The sequence below is a fragment of the Grampus griseus genome, assembly GCF_964374135.1.
Source record: "Grampus griseus genome assembly, chromosome: 3".
NCBI classification, from domain to species: Eukaryota; Metazoa; Chordata; class Mammalia; order Artiodactyla; family Delphinidae; genus Grampus; species Grampus griseus.
In genome coordinates this window covers 55,403,243-55,422,192 of record NC_139019.1, presented here as the reverse complement: position 1 = coordinate 55,422,192, position 18,950 = coordinate 55,403,243, and the positions used below count along the sequence as shown (strand labels likewise).

The 18,950-nt window shown below is 35.3% G+C and overlaps 1 protein-coding gene across 2 annotated transcripts in view; it reads right to left on the bottom strand.

Moving 5' to 3' along the window:
• The window catches only part of BDP1 (BDP1 general transcription factor IIIB subunit), an 88,108-nt gene that overhangs the window by 41,895 nt on the left and 27,263 nt on the right, over window positions 1-18,950 (bottom strand). For both annotated transcript variants that reach the window (XM_082650246.1, XM_082650247.1), the window contains exons 12-20: window positions 15,986-16,144; window positions 12,746-12,905; window positions 10,978-11,069; window positions 8,765-8,960; window positions 7,710-7,843; window positions 4,344-5,388; window positions 3,454-3,641; window positions 2,779-3,001; window positions 424-602 (exon numbers count right to left, since the gene is read on the bottom strand). In XM_082650246.1, coding sequence (XP_082506372.1) covers window positions 424-602; window positions 2,779-3,001; window positions 3,454-3,641; window positions 4,344-5,388; window positions 7,710-7,843; window positions 8,765-8,960; window positions 10,978-11,069; window positions 12,746-12,905; window positions 15,986-16,144 — 2,376 coding nt within the window. The remainder of the gene's footprint in view (window positions 1-423; window positions 603-2,778; window positions 3,002-3,453; window positions 3,642-4,343; window positions 5,389-7,709; window positions 7,844-8,764; window positions 8,961-10,977; window positions 11,070-12,745; window positions 12,906-15,985; window positions 16,145-18,950) is intronic.

The following is an 18,950-nucleotide window of genomic DNA, read 5'->3' as shown; positions in this document are numbered from 1 at the left end:
CAGAGTTTCAGTTTGGGAAGAAAAATGTTCTGGAGATGAATGGTAGTAATGGTGTACAACGATGTGAATGTACTTAATGCCATTGGACTGTACACTTAAAAATGGTTAAAATAGTAAATTTTATGTTATATGTATCTTACTACAATTTTTAAAAAGGTAATGAATACATACCTTATATACATATATTTTTAAATGCATTGCTTTGTATAAGATCTTAAGCAGCTAACAGTGAATATAAGCAGGCAAGTGTTAAAAGGTGTTGAACTCAACCTGATTTTGTATTTTAGGCCATATGAATAAAAATAAACCAAGTATTCTTGATACTCACTTTCAAAATACATTAACACATTTCTTAAAAAAAAATGAAGAACTATTTGAAATAATTCTCCTATTTTAGATTTTAATAAAACTATCACTGTTTACCCCATAGAGACAACTAACTCCTTTTCCTGGGCTTGTGTAGACTGAGTCTCCTCTATAGGTTCACAAGAACTCGAAGGGGAAAGGTCCTTTTCAGTCTGTACATATGGTAATATCACAGCCTCCTCTTGACTGTGATCTGATTTGTCTTTTTCTGTTGATGCCATTAGGGAAGCCACATCCTAGAAGGTAGATTAGAAAAAAAAAATTTCATCGAGGGTTGGTAAAAGTATAGGGAAATAGAAACTTTAATAAACTGTTAGAAAAATAAACTGATATGGTCTTTGTAGACAACAGGGCACTATCTATCAAGAATTTTAATTTCCAGCAATTCTACTTCTAGAAATATATCTTATAAAAACACTCAAATAACTATCTAGAAAATTATACACAAGGATATTTATTACAGCAATATAATAGCCCCCCAAAAAAGGAAAGAAAAAGAAAAGGAAAAACAAAAAATTGGAAACAAGACAAATCAGTAGGGAACTGAATAAATTATAATTTCTTTACAATGAAACAGTACAGAGTCATTTAAAAGAAGTTTAATTTCTATATACTGATCCAAAAAGATGTTCATGGACTTCCCTGGTAACGCAGTGGTTAAGAATCTGCCTGCCAATGCAGGGGACACGGGTTCGAGCCCTAGTCCGGGAAGATCCCACATGCTGCGGAGCAACTAAGCCCGTGTGCCACAATTACTGAGCCCACAACTACTGAAGCCCATGCGCCTAGAGCCCATGCTCTGCAACAAGAGAAGCAACCGCAATAAGCCCCTGCACCGCAACGAAGAGTAGCCCCCACTCGCCACAACTAGAGAAAGCCCGTGTGCATCGACGAACACCCAGCACAGCCATAAATAAATTATTAAAAAAAAAAAAAAGATGTTCACAATACTGTGTTTAGTAAAAAAAAAGGCAGGATATGATGCCATTTTTGTAAAACAATGAAAATAAATACCCGCACATTTTATTATTTATATAAATAAGTATCTATACAGAAAAGTTTAGGTGGACATATTTAAAATTGCTAACTTGGGAGGGAGAGATGGACTAACTTGGGAGGGAAAGATGGAATATTATAAAGGACTCTAACTTTTTAGATGATATATTTTTCCCAATTTGCAATTTTTATAATCATTTAAAATAATCAATAAAACGTGATTTTGGGTACTTCCCTGGCAGTCCAGTGGTTAAGACTCTGCGCTTAGGACACGGGTTCAATCCCTGGTCCAGGAAAATCCCACATGCCACAGAGCAACTAAGCCCGTGCGCCACAACTACTGAGCCTGCGTGCCACAACTACTGAAGCCTGTGCACCTAGAGCCCGTGCTCCGCAACAAGAGAAGCCACCGCAATGAGAAGCCCACGCACCACAACGAAGAGTAGCCCCTGCTCACCGCAACTAGAGAAAGCCCACACGCAGCAACGAAGACCCAATGCAACCAAAAAAATAAATTTAAAAAAAAAAAAAAAAAGATTGTGCTTCCACCACAGGGGGCACAGGTTCAATCCCTGGTCAGGGAACTAAGACCCCACATGCCACATGGAATGGCCAAAAAATAAATTAATTAAATTAAATTAAATTAAGTTAAATTAAATTAAATAAATAAATGAAAGTGGTGGGTTTTTTGTTTTTGTTTTTTTTGGCCATGCCTCGCAGCTTGTGGGATTTTAGTTCCCCAACCAAGGACTGAACCCAGGCCCTCGGCAGTGAAAGTGCAGAGTCCTAACAACTGGACCACCAGGGAATTCCCATGATTTATCCTTTTTAAACATAAGATTAGGAGGAAAAAGTACAAATGTTCAAGCACAGTAAGAACTGAGCTAAGATGTAAAAGAAGAACTTTAATTCAAAAAGTACTTCGTATGTTTAAACGCTCAACTTATGAGTGTTAACGTTTCATTTCAAGGTTTTTGATGCTGTATCACACATCTTAATCTCTTATAGACCAAGTTAATCAAGTAAATAAAATAATCTCCTTTTAACTCATATAAAGCTTTTAACTTTTTATTTCACCTTCACAACAGAGTGAAATAAAGATAGACTCTCATTCTCATTTTTCCTGTGAAGAAACTAGTTGCATCATTTAGCTATGGTCACATAATGAATAAAGGTCAGGACTTGAACTAGAGCCTGGGCCTCTTAAAATCCTTTCCATGACACATTTGCCCACCATCAGAGATTCAAGATTCTTATACAAACCACATGGAACAATGAGATACATTAAGTACAGCACCAATATCACACACAGCAAAAGTTACATAAGGAAATATTTATGAATTTTTAATTCCAAGTGTTTTACCTTAGTAATTATAATAACTAAAACAGAAAACCTCCATCTTAAATAACACTCACACGTTGAGAAGGGAGAGTTCTCATTTGTTCCCCATTCTGCTGTATCACAACAGTCCCTTTTTTATCAGCTTCCACTTTCTTCCCAAGTGCATGTTTTTCTGCTTCTATAGTCTCTCTTTTTGAAGCTGCTCTTGCTAAGTTTGGTTTTGGTCTTTTGAATCTACTTCTCACAAAAGGTGCTGGTTTCACTTCAAATGGCTTCTGTTCTTGAGGAAGAGATTTGCTTTTGGAACAAGGATTATCAAGCTTTAGGATGAAATGAAGGGGCAGTGGGAGCGGAGTCTTAGCACAACCTTAGAGACTGGCAGTAAATATTTAATTCTAATTCTTAACAGGAAAACAGATCAGACTATTTGGTAGATCCTGAAAAACATGAGTGGTACAATCCAGGTATAAGCCTAGGAATTATATCATCTTCGCACAAAGAAAATACAGGTTTGTCACACCTGCACTGACTTAAAAGTATGTGTTGTACACAATTTTGTATGTTAGTAATTCTCACAATCTACTGTCAGAAGGACCTCAAATCTCTCCCAGTCTTCCCCAAACCAGCTTAAAATTTTCAACACTATGCTATAGATGATATGTCTTAAAACCTTATTTAGTTTAACATAATCTGCAAATATAACTTTATATGCTTCCTCTTTACAAGCACACAGACCTATATACTTGTACCTTAAATTAATATCTGAAAACTGCTCTGGAACATCTGGAGATCGCATCCTCTGGTCTTCTATTTTATCAAGTTCAGAAGTCTGCGAAGAAATGTTCAAATGACTCAACTGACTTGATATTTCCTTTTCAGAATTTCTTTTTTCTTCTACAGATACATCCACCACGGATTGTACTTCACTGCTAATGTCCTGGAAATAAATCAGCACATATAAAATATTCCTTAAGCATGTCATACATTTCAAACAAAAGCCTATATTCTTCACACTGTTTTTAAAAATCCAGAAGTTTGGGGGGTTTTAATTTTTAAGTAAAATAAAATTTAATTTACAAATGCTAAAACACAGAATTTGGAAAACTCTTCTTTCTATATTGCATATTATTATATGTTTTTTCCAAACTACAAATGCCATTACCTATCCAAAAAAAAGTTAGAAAACTGGAAAATGTTAGAATTGCTTCAACTTCAATTAACTGGAAACTTTTAATAAGATGAACTTTTAAAAGTGGAGTGAAGTGGGGTGGAACAGGAAATAAAGAGAAAAACTGATACAGATATGGTCAAAAGAAATAATTCCAGGGTATGTTCATACTAGAATTAGCACAAATTCAGTCCAATCTCTTGTATTTCTTTTATCTAAGAGTAACTTTAAACTGACATTAAGAACAGTAACTTTTCTACAATTATAAAATGTTTTCAATTATTAAAAAAGAAAGAATATATAATTTCTTTAAGGTCCTGAAACACAGAATTTAGGGCTGGGAAAGACATTATGCTTTTAGAGACTTTAAATGTTGTTGGACTTAAGGGCAATAATCCTGGAATTATTTTGATATTTTTCTCTCTGAAAAAGTATTCAAAAAATATTTTTAAAGGACAGAAAAATACATACTTTAATATTTAGTGAAGGCACAGCACTGCAGTCACTACTACCCCTCTGCAATGAATCTGTCTCAGTTTGTCTTGAGGTCCCAGTCTCCTCTGGTTCATTTTCCCTTAGAGAAATGTCTATTTTTCCAGTTTTTTCCAAATCTGCCACCTTTTCCTCAGAAGCACTGATCTCTTCTGATCGGCTTTTCCTAAAGGAAATTTCTCTTCCAGTTTCTTTCAAATCTGCCTCTGTTTCCTCAATGGCAGTCATCTTTCCTGATACCTTTTCCATCAGGGAAATGTCTCTTTTTCCAGTTTCTTCCAAATCAATCTCCCTTTCCCCTGTGGCACTGATCCCCACTAGTACCTTTTCCCTTGGGGAAATTTCTATTCCAATTTTGTTCAAATCTGTCTCCATTTCATCATCTATAGTTTTGAGCTCTGAGGCCTTTTCTTGTGTAGGTATTTCTCTTCTTTCAGTTTCTTCTAAATCTGTCTCTACTTCTTCAGCGGCATCAATCATCTCCGGTATCTTCTCCCTCGGGGAAATCTCTCTTCCAGTTTCTTTCAAACCTGTCTTCACTTCACCAATAGTATCGACCTCCTCTGGGGCATTTTCCTGTAGGGATATTTCTCTTCGTTCAGTCTCTTCCAAATCTGTCTCTCTTTCCTCAGTGGCATCAGTCACCTTTGTTATCTTCTCCCTTGGGAAAATCTCTCTTCCAGTCTCTCTCAAATCTGTCTCCATTTCCACAGTGACATCAATCATTTCTGGTATTTTCTCCCTGGGAGAGATATCTTTCCTTTCAGTTTCTTTTAAATCTGACTCCATTTCCTTAGCAGTATTAGTCTCCACAGGTACCTTTTCCCTTGGTGAGGTTTCCAATCTTGCAGTTTCTCTCAAAGCTGTTGTCATCTCCTCAGAGGCAAGAACCTCCTTTGGTACCTCTTCTTCCTTTGAGAAAATTTCTCTTCTTCCAGTTCTTCTTCTTATATTTGGCTTTGGTTTCTGAAATCGAGTCTTCAGAATTTGAACTTGTTTATTTGCTTTATTATCCTCTTGAATGCTATTTAAAAAAAAAAAAGATACACAATCAAATTGTAAACTAGACTGCCAACTGAAGAGATATGGTTGAGAAGTCACTACTGAAAAACCAGGAATTCTCAAATAAAAAAAAAAAATTAATGAAGCACCAGGAACCTCTGGGCAAAATTTAAAAATTAAAGTAGAGAAAAAATTCTATCCTTGGAAATTACAGTAAATTTTTTAAAAAATTAAGTATATTTATTACATAGAGACATATATACAGAGAAATCTATCAATAAGGTCAGTTAGAGTAGCAGCTAATCAGGCCTAAATAGTCTCTTTCTAATTGTCATCCATATCAACCTTGGCAAATACTGGCTGAGAAAGACTCTCCAAGTCCTCTACATCGGAGCTAGACCAATCTGTGGCTGCTATTCCTACCTTTTTGCTCCTACTCTCCTTTATCCAGACATATGTCTTGCTGAAAGAGTTAAAGAACTCATTTATATGGCCAGAACTAACCAGGATCTCAAATAGCTGGGTGGAGGTATAATTTGAATAAGGTACAGTCTTATGACTAAAAACTAGGTCTGCCCCTCCTCACTTTTTAAAAACAATTAAAAATGAGATTTCCTGTACAGTCACTTCTCTAAAAGCTTGTGATTTCATAATACATTGTGGGAATGAAAGAAAAGAGTAAATAAACAACAACATTTTGCAGTCTGTTGAATGTTACTGGGCACACAACAATCACTATCTAGTATAAGCACCTTGTTCTTCAAAACAGCAGCAGCATGCTCTCCTTTGTGCTTTATCATAATAATAGAAAGTACAACCAATAAAAATATACAAATGAATGAAAGAGCACTTAGTGACTGGTTAAGATTTTGACCTCTGAGGCCCTTTTCTTGTGTAGATATTTCTCTTCTTTCAGTTTCTTACATAGCATCTTGAACAGTTCAAAGTGTTTGAGACTGGGGAGGAGGGAAACTGCCTACTGGATATAAACAGGAATATGATTTGATAAAACACAGAATCTTAGAATTGTTTCTGTGAATACTGGAGATTCAAAGGCCAGAAAGGTCACTGCCTTTGGAGAGGAAAGTTGTTGATATCAGACTGGATATTAGTTATGAACAATCCAGCAGGGTTCTAAAACCCAAAGGCCACTCAGGGAAAACTTGGTTTTCTACTAAGCCACATGAAAATGGAGGCTGGTTTAAACTAAAAAAATACAAACAAAATATCCAAATTGTCAGGTATCTGTAATTAATATTTGTATCAGAGATATGCAACAATGCAGTAATGCAGTTGTACAGGCTTCTACCCAGAGTTTGTGTGGCACAGAAGTAAAATAGGTTGGGGGTGTAGGGAGGGGGTACAAAGGAATAGAGAAAGAAGAGAGGAATAAAGGAATTCTTCTGTCTTCTAATAAAGATCTTTTGAGTAGTTCAGGAAACCTAGCTTTCACTCTCAGGTTGGGTAGTATTTAAACAGGCTCATACAGCTGTAATAAAGTATACAATAGGCCAGACTTTAAATGTAAAGATTGGTTGAGAGTCCGCCTGCCGATGCAGGGGACACGGGTTCGTGCCCCGGTCCGGGAAGATCCCACATGCCGCGGAGCGGCTGGGCCCGTGAGCCATGGCTGCTGAGCCTGCGCGTCCGGAGCCTGTGCTCCGCAACGGGAGAGGCCACAACAGTGAGAGGCCCACATGCCACAAAAAAAAAAAAGAAAATTAAATGTAAAGATTGGTAAAGTATAAATAATTGTTGAAACTAGATAGTAGGTACATGGGAGTCTGTTATTCTGTTCTCAGTACTTTTGTGCATTGAATATTCCCAAAAGGAAAAAAGTTTTAAAAGCACACTAATAATTCCGTTGATCTGGTTTAATATCCTGCAGAGGGGAAACAACAAATTCAGAGAGCTTTGGCTATGCGAAGTATGAGTTTTACTTAAAATTTACATAAACCTTAAATAAAGGTAATATGTGATCAATCTAATCCCAAAGAAACAATCTAATCAATCTAATCCCAAAGAAACAAATATTAAACATTTTCACATCTGGATATGAACATGTAATTTCCTATGCATGTGAAGTGATAATACTACCCATGTTAACTCAAGGTCTAATTTGCGATGGGTAAATCAATTCATCAAAACACCAAAAAGTGAGAAATCAACACGAAGGCAATGACATAAACTGCCTTGAAAGGTGAATTTACACTTGTAAATATTATGTAACTTGATATACAGATAACAAAATCAGTCTGATTTGCTATTTTTAAAAAATGATTAAGAATTTCTAAAACTTTACACATAATTCAACTATTATATCATTAATAAGATGATGCTTACCTCAGACATTCATTAAGCACCTTGGGCTCATCTGACTGCACATTTTGAAAAGAAGAATCTTTTTTTTCAGATTGTGATGTGATGTCTTCACAATCAAAATTTTTAAATGCCTGATCTTCTATTTGTTCAGGAGTCTTAATAACAAACACATTTTTAAAAAAGTTTTAGGTCTCACAATGTAACACACATTTATAAAAGACTTCATTGAAAATTATGTATGACTTGAGTACAAGGAAAATGGTAAACATTTCAAAATTATAAAATGATACTCAAGAGACACTTTTTTTTGACAGGGGTGTGGGGTGGTGCCACGACATGCAGCCTGCGGAATCTTACCCGGGCCCCCTGCAGTGGAAGCACGGAGTCCTAACCACTGGACCACCAAGGAATTCCCTAAGGGGCACTTTTTAATGTTTGTTCTTTAGATATAGGAAATTTCACAAGCCACACCTTTACCTCATCTCAAAGCCCCCATTCTTTTCCTCCTAATCAGAAAGCAAGTAACTGCTTCAGTCTGATCTGTTAAAATTATCCCTTGGGGTCTAACTTTCTAAATCTTTTTGATTATTACAATCACATTATAGACCCTGGGAATCATAATAGAAGAAATTCAAATCTCAAATCATGCCAACTCTTACTCTTATCAGAAAGACCAGTTACTATGTAAATAATCTAAAATTTATCATCTTTGTTGTTGGAATACTTTAGTAGGGAGCTTTTAACATTTTATTTTGTTTAAGTCAGTATTAAAATTCATATACATAGCTATATTTTCAGAAAGGAAGTAGAATTCAAACACCTGCTGAGTGATGGGGGAAGGCAAGTCCAAACATGAGTAAGGTGAAAGCAGATGATTCATCATATAAATGCTTAAAATCCACAGAGCAGAGAGCTAAGTGCCTTCACAATTAGCAAAGCTGCTGGCTATGAGATTTGGGCATTAAATTTAGAGAACAATATACATAATTGTATACAGTATTGCTGTTTAAAACGGGGGATGAAAGGAGGCTTATGTATTTGTTTAACAAAAAACTGGAGGGCATCAGAGTACTTACATCTCTATCGATACAGGACTCATTTTCATTCTTTTCTACACTGGCCCCAATTTTTTCCTGTGATGTAACAGTTTCTTTTCTTTCAGCAGCTTTACCTACATTTGGCTTTGGCCTTTGCAATAAGCCCCTCATTAGGCGTGCAGGTCTGAAAGCCTTTAGTTGATCATCTTCCTGCAGACAAATTTTTTCACTCAAACTAGAGTAATTACAAAGGAATAAAATCAATGGTTATTCTGAAGTCAGATTACTTGTATATCACATACATGCTTGTCTTCAGTATTCTCTTCTCCCAGGTATAAATAAGTAAACCATTTGGAATACAAAATAATTCACAAGACCAAAAGACAACCCTCAGAATGGGAGAAAATATTTGCAAATGAAGCAACTGAAAAAGGATTAATCTCCAAACTTTATAAGCAGCTCATGCAGCTCAATAACAAAAAAACAAACAACCCAATCCAAAAATGGGCAGAAGACCTAAATAGACATTTCTCCAAAGAAGATATACAGACTGCCAACAAACACATGAAAGGATGCTCAACATCACTAATCATTAGAGAAATGCAAATCAAAACTACAATGAAATATCATCTCACACCAGTCAGAATGGCCATCATCAAAAAATCTAGAAACAATAAATGCTGGAGAGGGTGTGGAGAAAAGGGAACACTCTTGCACTCTTGGTGGGAATGTAAATTGGTACAGCCACTATGGAGAACAGTATGGAGGTTCCTTAAAAAACTACAAATAGAACAACCATATGACCCAGCAATCCCACTACTGGGCATATACCCTGAGAAAACCATAATTCAAAAAGAGTCATGTACCAAAATGTTCATTGCAGCTCTATTTACAATAGCCAGGAGATGGAAACAACCTAAGTGTCCATCATCGGATGAATGGATAAAGAAGATGTGGCACATGTATACAATGGAATATTAGCCATAAAAAGAAACGAAATTGAGCTATTTGTAATGAGGTGGATAGACCTAGAGTCTGTCGTACAGAGTGAAGTAAGTCAGAAAGAGAGAGGCAAATACCATATGCTAACACATATATATGGAATTTAAGAAAAAAAAATGTCATGAAGAACCTAGGGGTAAGACAGGAATAAAGACACAGACCTACTAGAGAATGGACTTGAGGATATGGGGAGGGGGAAGGGTAAGCTGTGACAAAGCGAGAGAGAGGCATGGACATATATACACTACCAAACGTAAGGTAGATAGCTAGTGGGAAGCAGCCGCATAGCACAGGGAGATCAGCTTGGTGCTTTGTGACCGCCTAGAGGGGTGGGATAGGGAGGGTGGGAGGGAGGGAGACGCAAGAGGGAAGAGATATGGGAACATATGTATATATATAACTGATTCATTTTGTTGTAAAGCAGAAACTAACACACCATTGTAAAGCAATTATGCTCCAATAAATATGTTTAAAATAATAATAATAATTCACAAGTGTCTTTAAGAACACCCTCAAAGAAACACACACCTCTATACCTTAACCCTCTAGAACAGACATAGTCCTAAAAGCATGACTATAAAAAAAGCATTTTAAAATCAAATTGTCACCACAAAATGGGAAAAATCTATACCTGACAAGCATGGAATACTATTCCCCACTCAGGACACCATTGTGTACATACACCTCCAGGGCACTGGACACAGATTATGGAATAAACATACAGTCCAGAATCCACTGGTTCAGATTTATATTGGAGCAGGCCTATTCTAGATCTCTACTCCAAGTTAAAGATTCCCCACCGCCCTTTTTTCCTGGTCGCACTGCACAGCATGTGAGATCGTAGTTCCCCAACCAGGGATCAAACCTGTGCCCCCAGCAGTAGCAGCATGGAGCACTAACCACTGGACCACTAGGGAATTCCCCTAAATATTCCCTTTGGAAACCCCTTGCTATAAATAAAATTATCCAGAAACATATATCTTAACCAATAATTCATCTAACAAGACTTTGTTAAAATCTTGTTAGTAAGTTGAGGGAGAAATGTAATTGCTCACCAGTGGATCCATACTATAATTTATTTCTACAATACCAAGCATAAAGATCATTATTAAAATGTTTCAACAATCCTTATAGTTAAAAATGGACTTAAATACACTAGCTGAAAATAAAATGCAGACATTAGGTAGAAAATAAGTCATTACAATCATTCCAAAGAGTTACTATTTTTATTCTATTTCCTAAATACTTACTTAGATGCAGTGTCAGCTTCTGGATTCTCTTTCTCTTTAGTCTCCATTGCAGAAATACCAAGTGTATTCATTTTATCCTTTTCCATATGATTCTACGAATTTAATTTTTTATATTTAATCTACTTAACATAAAGTTCAAACTTTGTAATAAATAAATAAATGGAAATTAAAACAATAAAATTTCACTTTTTTGTACTTCTAATTATTAAAAGAGAGTTGTTAAAATCATAAAGGCAGATGAGAACCTTTTAAACATATAATCTCATACGTCACTGATAGAAGCACAAATTGGTATATCCTTTCTGGAAAGCCTTTTGCCAACATGAATCAAGAACTTTAATAATGTTCATATTCTTTGACCCAGTAATATCATTTCTAAGACTCTATTCTAAACAAATATCTAGACAAAGATTTAAGTACAAGGTTGTTCCCTGGAACATTATGCAAAACAGCAAACACTGCAAACTGACAAAATATCCAATAATGAATAAACGGTTAAATAAATTCAGTTATACCCATTGATAGAATATTATGAAGTCACTAAAAACCATGTTTTCAAAAGATATTTAATGATGTGGAAATATATTTATGAAATGTTAAAATACCAGAGAAGGATACAAAAGTGAATTAATACTACTACTCAAGAATGTAAAAGAAAAGCTGGAAGGATATAGTCTAAAAGGTTGGTTGCATATAGATAATAAAATTAACTTTTGTTTTAACTTTTACATGAATCTGTATTTTCCCAATTTTCTAGAATTTAAAAACATCTCATAAGATTATAATAATATAGTTATATTATTAAGATTAAAAAGATTTCACATAAGAGGAAAAAAGACTAAAATTTAAAAAATTATTTTAGCAAAAATAAAACATTTTTAACAATATAATGCTGGCAAGGATATAAGGAAACAGGAACATTCATTTAATGCTTAAAGCAATGTAAACAGATTCTGGTTTTTTTTTTTTTTTTGGTTACGGGGCTTGTGGGATCTTAGTTCCCCGACCAGGGATCGAATCCGGGCCCAGGCAGTAAAAGCGTCCTAACAACTGGACCTCCAGGGAATTCCCAAGATTCCTTTTTTTGACAGTTTGACAATGCCTAACAAGAGCCAAAAAATATTTAAAATACTTTGGCACATTAATCCCACCACCTCTGGAAATTTATTCTTTGCCTATTTACAAAATTGTTTGCTTTTATTTACAAGGGTTAAAAAAATGGAAAAAACCTAAACATTAGAGAAATGGTTAGGTAAATTAATAATAATGTTAACCTGATGCAGCCATTAAAAAGATCAATTAACCCCAAGAAAGGTAAATGGATAGTTTCAGAGAAAAATGTTTTAAATGTTATATATGGCTAAAAACTACAAAAATGTTTACTTCCATAAAAAGAGAAATAAAGTTTATGAAGGACAAACAAAGGAATATTCTGTATATAGATAAGAGGGTTGTGGTTATAATTTTATTATTGCACAGGCTTTATTTATTTAATATAAAATATTTTGAATAAATATTTTATATAAGTAAACAAAAGACATATTTGTTACTGCTAAGGATGTTCGAAATGATATATCCTATATTCTAAAGAAAATGTATACAACATGAGACTAGTAAGACAAATTTAATATTAATGTTTGAAGTTCTCATATCTTGGCTTTACTATTGGTAACATTACTTTGTAATTATAAGTTAAACATTTTTATTCCCAACTATTTAGAAAAAATACTTTATAATTTTAATCTCCATTAAGTCTCTTACTCCATACCTTTTCAACTGAAGTTTCTGTATGTAAACTCTTGTTCTCTGCATCTGTTTTCCCTTGTGAAAGAACTGATTTCTTCCCAACTGCCCTTGATAAATTGGGTTTAGGTCTCTGGAGTCGTCCTCTTGTCTTCGGTTTAATACTTTCTGTTTGATCAGTTTCCCTAGAAAATTAACATTATTTAAATTGTACCAACATGCAGGCATATTCAAAAGAAATTCTGGAAAATTCTTTAAAAATCCATTCACAGCTAGAAAAGAACTCCTTTAAGCTTATTTACAATAAACGTAGCAAAGAAGACTGAACAAGAAGAGCAATGAAGGGTAACTAATTTATCAGATGTTAAAAATATACTACTTAGCAGCAATAATTAAAATATTGTGGTACTAACACATGAATAACAGATAAATGAAACACAAAAGAAAACTGAGATGATGACTCCAAAATACATGATTTTAGTATACAATAAAGCTGTCATTTCAAAATAGAATAAGATGACCACAAAAATAATATATTTTTTAAAATAAATGTTAAATTAAATTAACGGTGATGGGAAAACTAGTAATACTGGGGAATAAAATAAAATTAGCTCCATTCCTTGCACTGTACTCACAATATATTCTAAATGAATCAAAGATTTAAGTGAAACCATAGAGAAAACATGAATGAATTCTTTTGTAACTTTGAGGTAGAGTAAGCCTTTCTAAAACTTGATTAAAAGATCAGGAGCCATAAAAGAAAAAAAAAAAGGAGAGAGATCTGACAACATAAAAATCAAAAACTTTTACATGGCCAAAACATATGTCATAAGTCAAACTACAAACCAAGAAAACATGTTTTACAACTCATATCACAAGGCTAATAACCTCTCTAAAATGTAAAGACCTCCTACAGAACAATACCAGTAACTCATTAGAAAACTGGACAAAGGATATGAACTCACAAAAAAACAAAAAAAAAATAGGTTTTAAATGTGAAGAGATGCTCAGCTTCACTCCCAATAAGAAATGTACAAATTAAAAGTAGAGCGTGGGCTTCCCTGGTGGCGCAGTGGTTGAGAGTCTGCCTGCCGCTGCAGGGGACGCGGGTTCGTGCCCCGGTCCGGGAAGATCCCACATGCCGCGGAGCGGCTGGGCCCATGAGCCATGGCCGATGAGCCTGCGCGTCCGGAGCCTGCGCTCCGCAACGGGAGAGGCCACAACAGTGAGAGGCCCGCATACCGCAAAAAAAAAAAAAAAAAGTAGAGCGAGCTGGACTTCCCTGGCAGTCCAGTGGTTAAGACACTGTGTTTCCAACGCAGTGGGTGCAGGTTCGATCCCTGGTCGGGGAACTAAGATCCCACATGCCGCACAGCACAGCCAAAAAAAAAAAAGAAAAAAAAGATTGAAAAAAAAAAAAGTAGAGTGAGCAAGCACAAATGTGAAAAGATATTAAGAATCAGAGAATCTAAGGGGAATTATATACAGATGTTCATTGTTCTTTTGACTTTTCCTTAGGTTAGAAAATTTTTAAGTAAGCAACTGAAGGGGAAAAAAATAGAATTATCTACCCCTGTCAGAAAAGGAGGACTGGGGTATATATACTATACTGTGATATTATTTTATTTTATAATCTATCAAGACTAGCAAAAATCCAAGTTTGATAACACTGTTGGTAGGGAGCCATTTCTTACATTGTTAGTGGGAATATAAACTAGAGTAACTCCTATGGAGAGCATTTTGGAAGTATCTATCAAAATCATAAATGTATAAATGTACACACACTCACATACAAATGTGTCCTTTGGGCTAGCAATTTCATTTTAGGAACTTTCCCTACAAATAGACTGGCACAAAGGTGATAGATAGAGGTATAAGTTTCTAAGCATTGTTTGTAAAAACAACATATATAGCCATCAACAGGGCACCGATAATATAAAGTGTGATTCATCCATACAACAGAACACTATGCAACTAAAAAAGAATAAAGGTCTTTAAGTAAAGATATGACGATATAAGATAAAAAAATTACAAAATGGTATTATACTATGCTACCATTAGAGTTTTAAAAAGAGTAAGATATATATAAACTTTATGTATTTGTATTAGCTTTAATGTCTTTTTTTTTTTTTAATCTCTGAAAGACTAAGAAATAAATAACACTGGTAACTTGTTAGAGTAAATGGGGACATGACAGGAGGGATACTTCACTCTATACCTTCTTACAATTTTGGATGTTTGAACCACAGGAATATATTGCCTATTCCAAAGACTAGTTTAAATTTTTATTAAAAAAAATAAGTTTGATTCTCTGGGACCTCCCTGGTGGCACAGTGGTTAAGAATCCACCTGCCAATGCAGGGGACACAGGGTCCAAGCCCTGGTCTGGGAAGATCCCACATGCCGCAGAACAACTAAGCCCGTGCTCCACAACTACTGAGCCTGCGCTCTAGAGTCCGCAAGAAACAGCTACTGAGCCCGCGTGCCACAACTACTGAAGCCCACATGCCACAACTACTGAAGCCCACATGCCTAGAGCCTGTGCTCCGCAACAAGAGAAGCCACCACAATGAGAAGCCCGTGCGCCGTAAGGAAGAGTAGTCCCCACTCACTGCAACTAGAGAAAGCCCATGCGCATCAACGAAAACCCAACGCAGCCAAAAATAAATAAATAAATTTAAAAATCATCTTTAAAAAAAAAGTTTGATTCTCAATGTGACTATGCTTTACTGAAAATAAGAATTCATAAACTAAACTTTTAAGCCCACATGAGGAGTTATGAAGGAGATAAAAAGAAAGTCTGAACTTCTGAGATATCTTTTCAAAGGGAGATTCTTGTGGTGCTTCTACTGTTTTTAGTGAAGATATTAATTGAATCAGTATTTTCATACTAGAAAACATAATACATAATCTCTTTAAAGTCATCAATATCAAAATCTACTACTTTGACAACAGGTATGAAAAATAACTCAAACCAAGTAAAAGTTAAATCTCATAGCAAATATTTAGGCTTCCAAATTATTTTAGAATTTTATCGTAAGTTACCAGTTTGCTATAACTCGTATCACTAAGATAATCTTTCCATAATGAAATATAAAGTGAAAAACCTTAATGTCACTAAGACCACAGTACAATTACATATTAAATGGTCTACAGTCCTCTCCTAATTCCTAAAGGAAGCAACATTATTATCATTTTTTAAATGATAATAAATTATCAAAATTTTGAAAACAAATTTTAAAATCCTACCATGTAAAATACTTACAGTGCTTTATCTTTTAGGTCAACATTTCCTTCTTCTGTACAACTACTCTCAGCATTATTCACCTCACACAATGCTCTAATTCCACCTTCTGATGAAGGCAAATATGAAGTGCTTGATTCTGAAGTCTCAGTTGCTACTGATACGGCATCTTGTTGACTACTACGGAAATGAAAATATATCAGGGGAAAAGAACTCTTAGTAATGCACATTTTATACTAATTATTTAAAAGATTTTTTTAAAATATACAAAGCCAAAACTCTGGAAGATGATCCTTCATATCACGGAATAATCAAAATGGATATTTTGGTTTCTCTATGATCCTCCTTGCACCATGTTATTAAAACACTGTATCTTAGGAGATAATAACAGTCACAAATGAACAGGGAAAGTGCTCAAGAAGTCACAAAATGAAAAACTCATAACTACATGGGGTTCACAAATCAAATGTATGTGTAAAATCATAGTAATGTTTAGGAATTATCTTTCATTAAAATTTTGTATTGGCAGTCTTTGCTTTGCATGGTACTGTGTTACTCAAGAGCCATGGAAATCGAAGACACAGCTGCAACATGCACAAGTTGCAGTTAATGCTGTAGCGTGCAAAGAGAGGACTGCTGCATTAGGAAATACTTCAACTAACAATAATATAAATGATGGCCATGTACTAACGAGCACTCAGTTTCAACGCAAATTCACATTCAGCCATGCTTTGTTTTTTTGTTCTTTTTTTCTACTGGGTGTTTGTCTTTTCCCAGCGCTCTTTCTATATTCTTTTTTGGCTAGATGTTACATATAAAACCTCCCAATCAATAGCTTGCCTTTTACTTTCTTCATGGAGCCTTTTGTCAACAGAAGTATTTAATTTTACTGCAGTTGAATTTATCAATTTCATCCTTTAAAGTTTGTGCTTTTTATGTCTTAAGAAATCCTTGACATCACAAAACTATTTTTCTACATTTTCTCCTAAAAGTTTTAAAGATTTGCTTTATATATGTAGCCTTTAATCTATGAGGAGGTTAGTGCATAGGGTAAAATAGGGATCTACTATTATCTTTTTCATATCTAAGCACCATTTAATGAATGGTTAATTCAGTCTTTCCCACTAATTTCTAATGCTACCTCTGCCATCTAAATGATGCCTAAATTTCTCTTCCTAGATTCTACATCCAATTTTCCTCTCAGTCAATTTGTCTGGCCTTTTCCAGTACCACACTCTTTTAATTACTCTAGCTTTAGAATAAGAATCAGCTCACTGTTTTACAAAACCAACTGGTATTTTAACAGTCATTACAGGGTAGCTTTCCCCCCTAAAAAAGTCATCAGTATTGTTTTGTGCATAGTCTATGAAATTAGTTGTGTCTCTGAGGTCAGAATTTAGAGGTCTGTCACCCAGCAAGTTAAGGGCCTGAGGTCTATGGCTTGGCTTCAAAGAAATTATTAATCTTCTGTATTGTATGAATAAATTGGCACAGGTGCATATAGGTATTTTTCTACATGAGAATAAATGGTTTTCATCAAAATTTTCAGAAGAGGGTACATGCCAACCAATGGAACAGAACAGACCCATGCACCCAGTCAAATGATCTTTGACAGGGTGCCAAAACTACACAATATGAAAAGGATAATCTCTTCAGCAAATGATGCTGGGAAAGCTAGATATCCATAAGCAAAAAAAGAGAAACTGGACCTTTACCTTATACCATACACAAAAATCAACTCAAAATGGAATAAAGATTTAAAGGTAACACCTTTTATTTTTTTCTTTTTCAGCTATGCCACGTGGCTTGTGGGATCTTAGTTCCCCAACCAGGGATTGAACCCAGGCCCACCGCATTAAAGGTTATGCCTTAAAGTATAAAATTCCTAAAGGAAAACATGGGGGAAAGCTTCATAAGATTGGTATTGGTAATAATTTCTTGGACATGACACAAAAGGCACAGGCAGGAAAAGTAAAAATAGACAAGTGGGACTATATCAAACCAAAAACCTTCTGTACAGCAAAGGAAACAATCAAGAGTCAAAAGGCAACCTATGAAATGGGAGAAAAGATTTGTAAACCATATAATGGATAAGGGCTTAATATCCAAAATATAAAAGGAACTCCTAGAACTCAGTAACAGAAAAACAAATAACTCAATTAAAAAACTGGAAAAGGAATTGAATAGACATTTCTCCACAAGAAGACATACAAATGGCCAACAAGTAATATTTAAAGATGCTCAAGGGACTTCCCTGGTGGCGCAATGGTTAAGAATCCGCCTGCCAATGCAGGGGACACGAGTTTGAGCCCTGGTCCAGGAAGATCCCACATGCCGTGGAGCAACTAAGCCCGTGTGTCACAACTACTGAGCCTGTGCTCTAGAGCCCACAAGCCATAACTGCTGAGCCCGCGTGCTGCAGCTACTGAAGCTCACACACCTAGGGTCCGTGCTCTGCAACAAGAGAAGCCACTGCAATGAGAAGCCCGCACACCACAACGAAGAGTAGCTCCCACTCGCCGCAACTAAAAAAAGCCCGCGTGCAGCAACGAAGACCCAACGCAGCCAAAAGTAAATAAATAAATAAATAATAAAATAAAATAAAGATGCTCAACATCACAATCATCAGGGAAATGCAAATCAAAACCACAGTGAGGTATCACCTCACACCTGTTAGGAACTGTTATATTATACTAACATTACTTTTTAAAAATATATATGTAATTAAAAATATGTATTAATTAAAATATATATATTAATTTTTTAGAAAAACAGAAAATAATAAATGCTGGCAAGAGTATGGAAAAACTGGAATTCTTATGAACTGTGGGTAGGAATGTAAAACGCAGCCACAACGAAAAACAGTATGGAGGCTCTTCAAAAAATTTAAAACAGAATTATCATATGATCCAGCAATTTCCCTTCTGGGTATCTACCCATAAGAACTGAAAACAGGGTCTCAAAGAAATATCTTCAGTTCCATGTT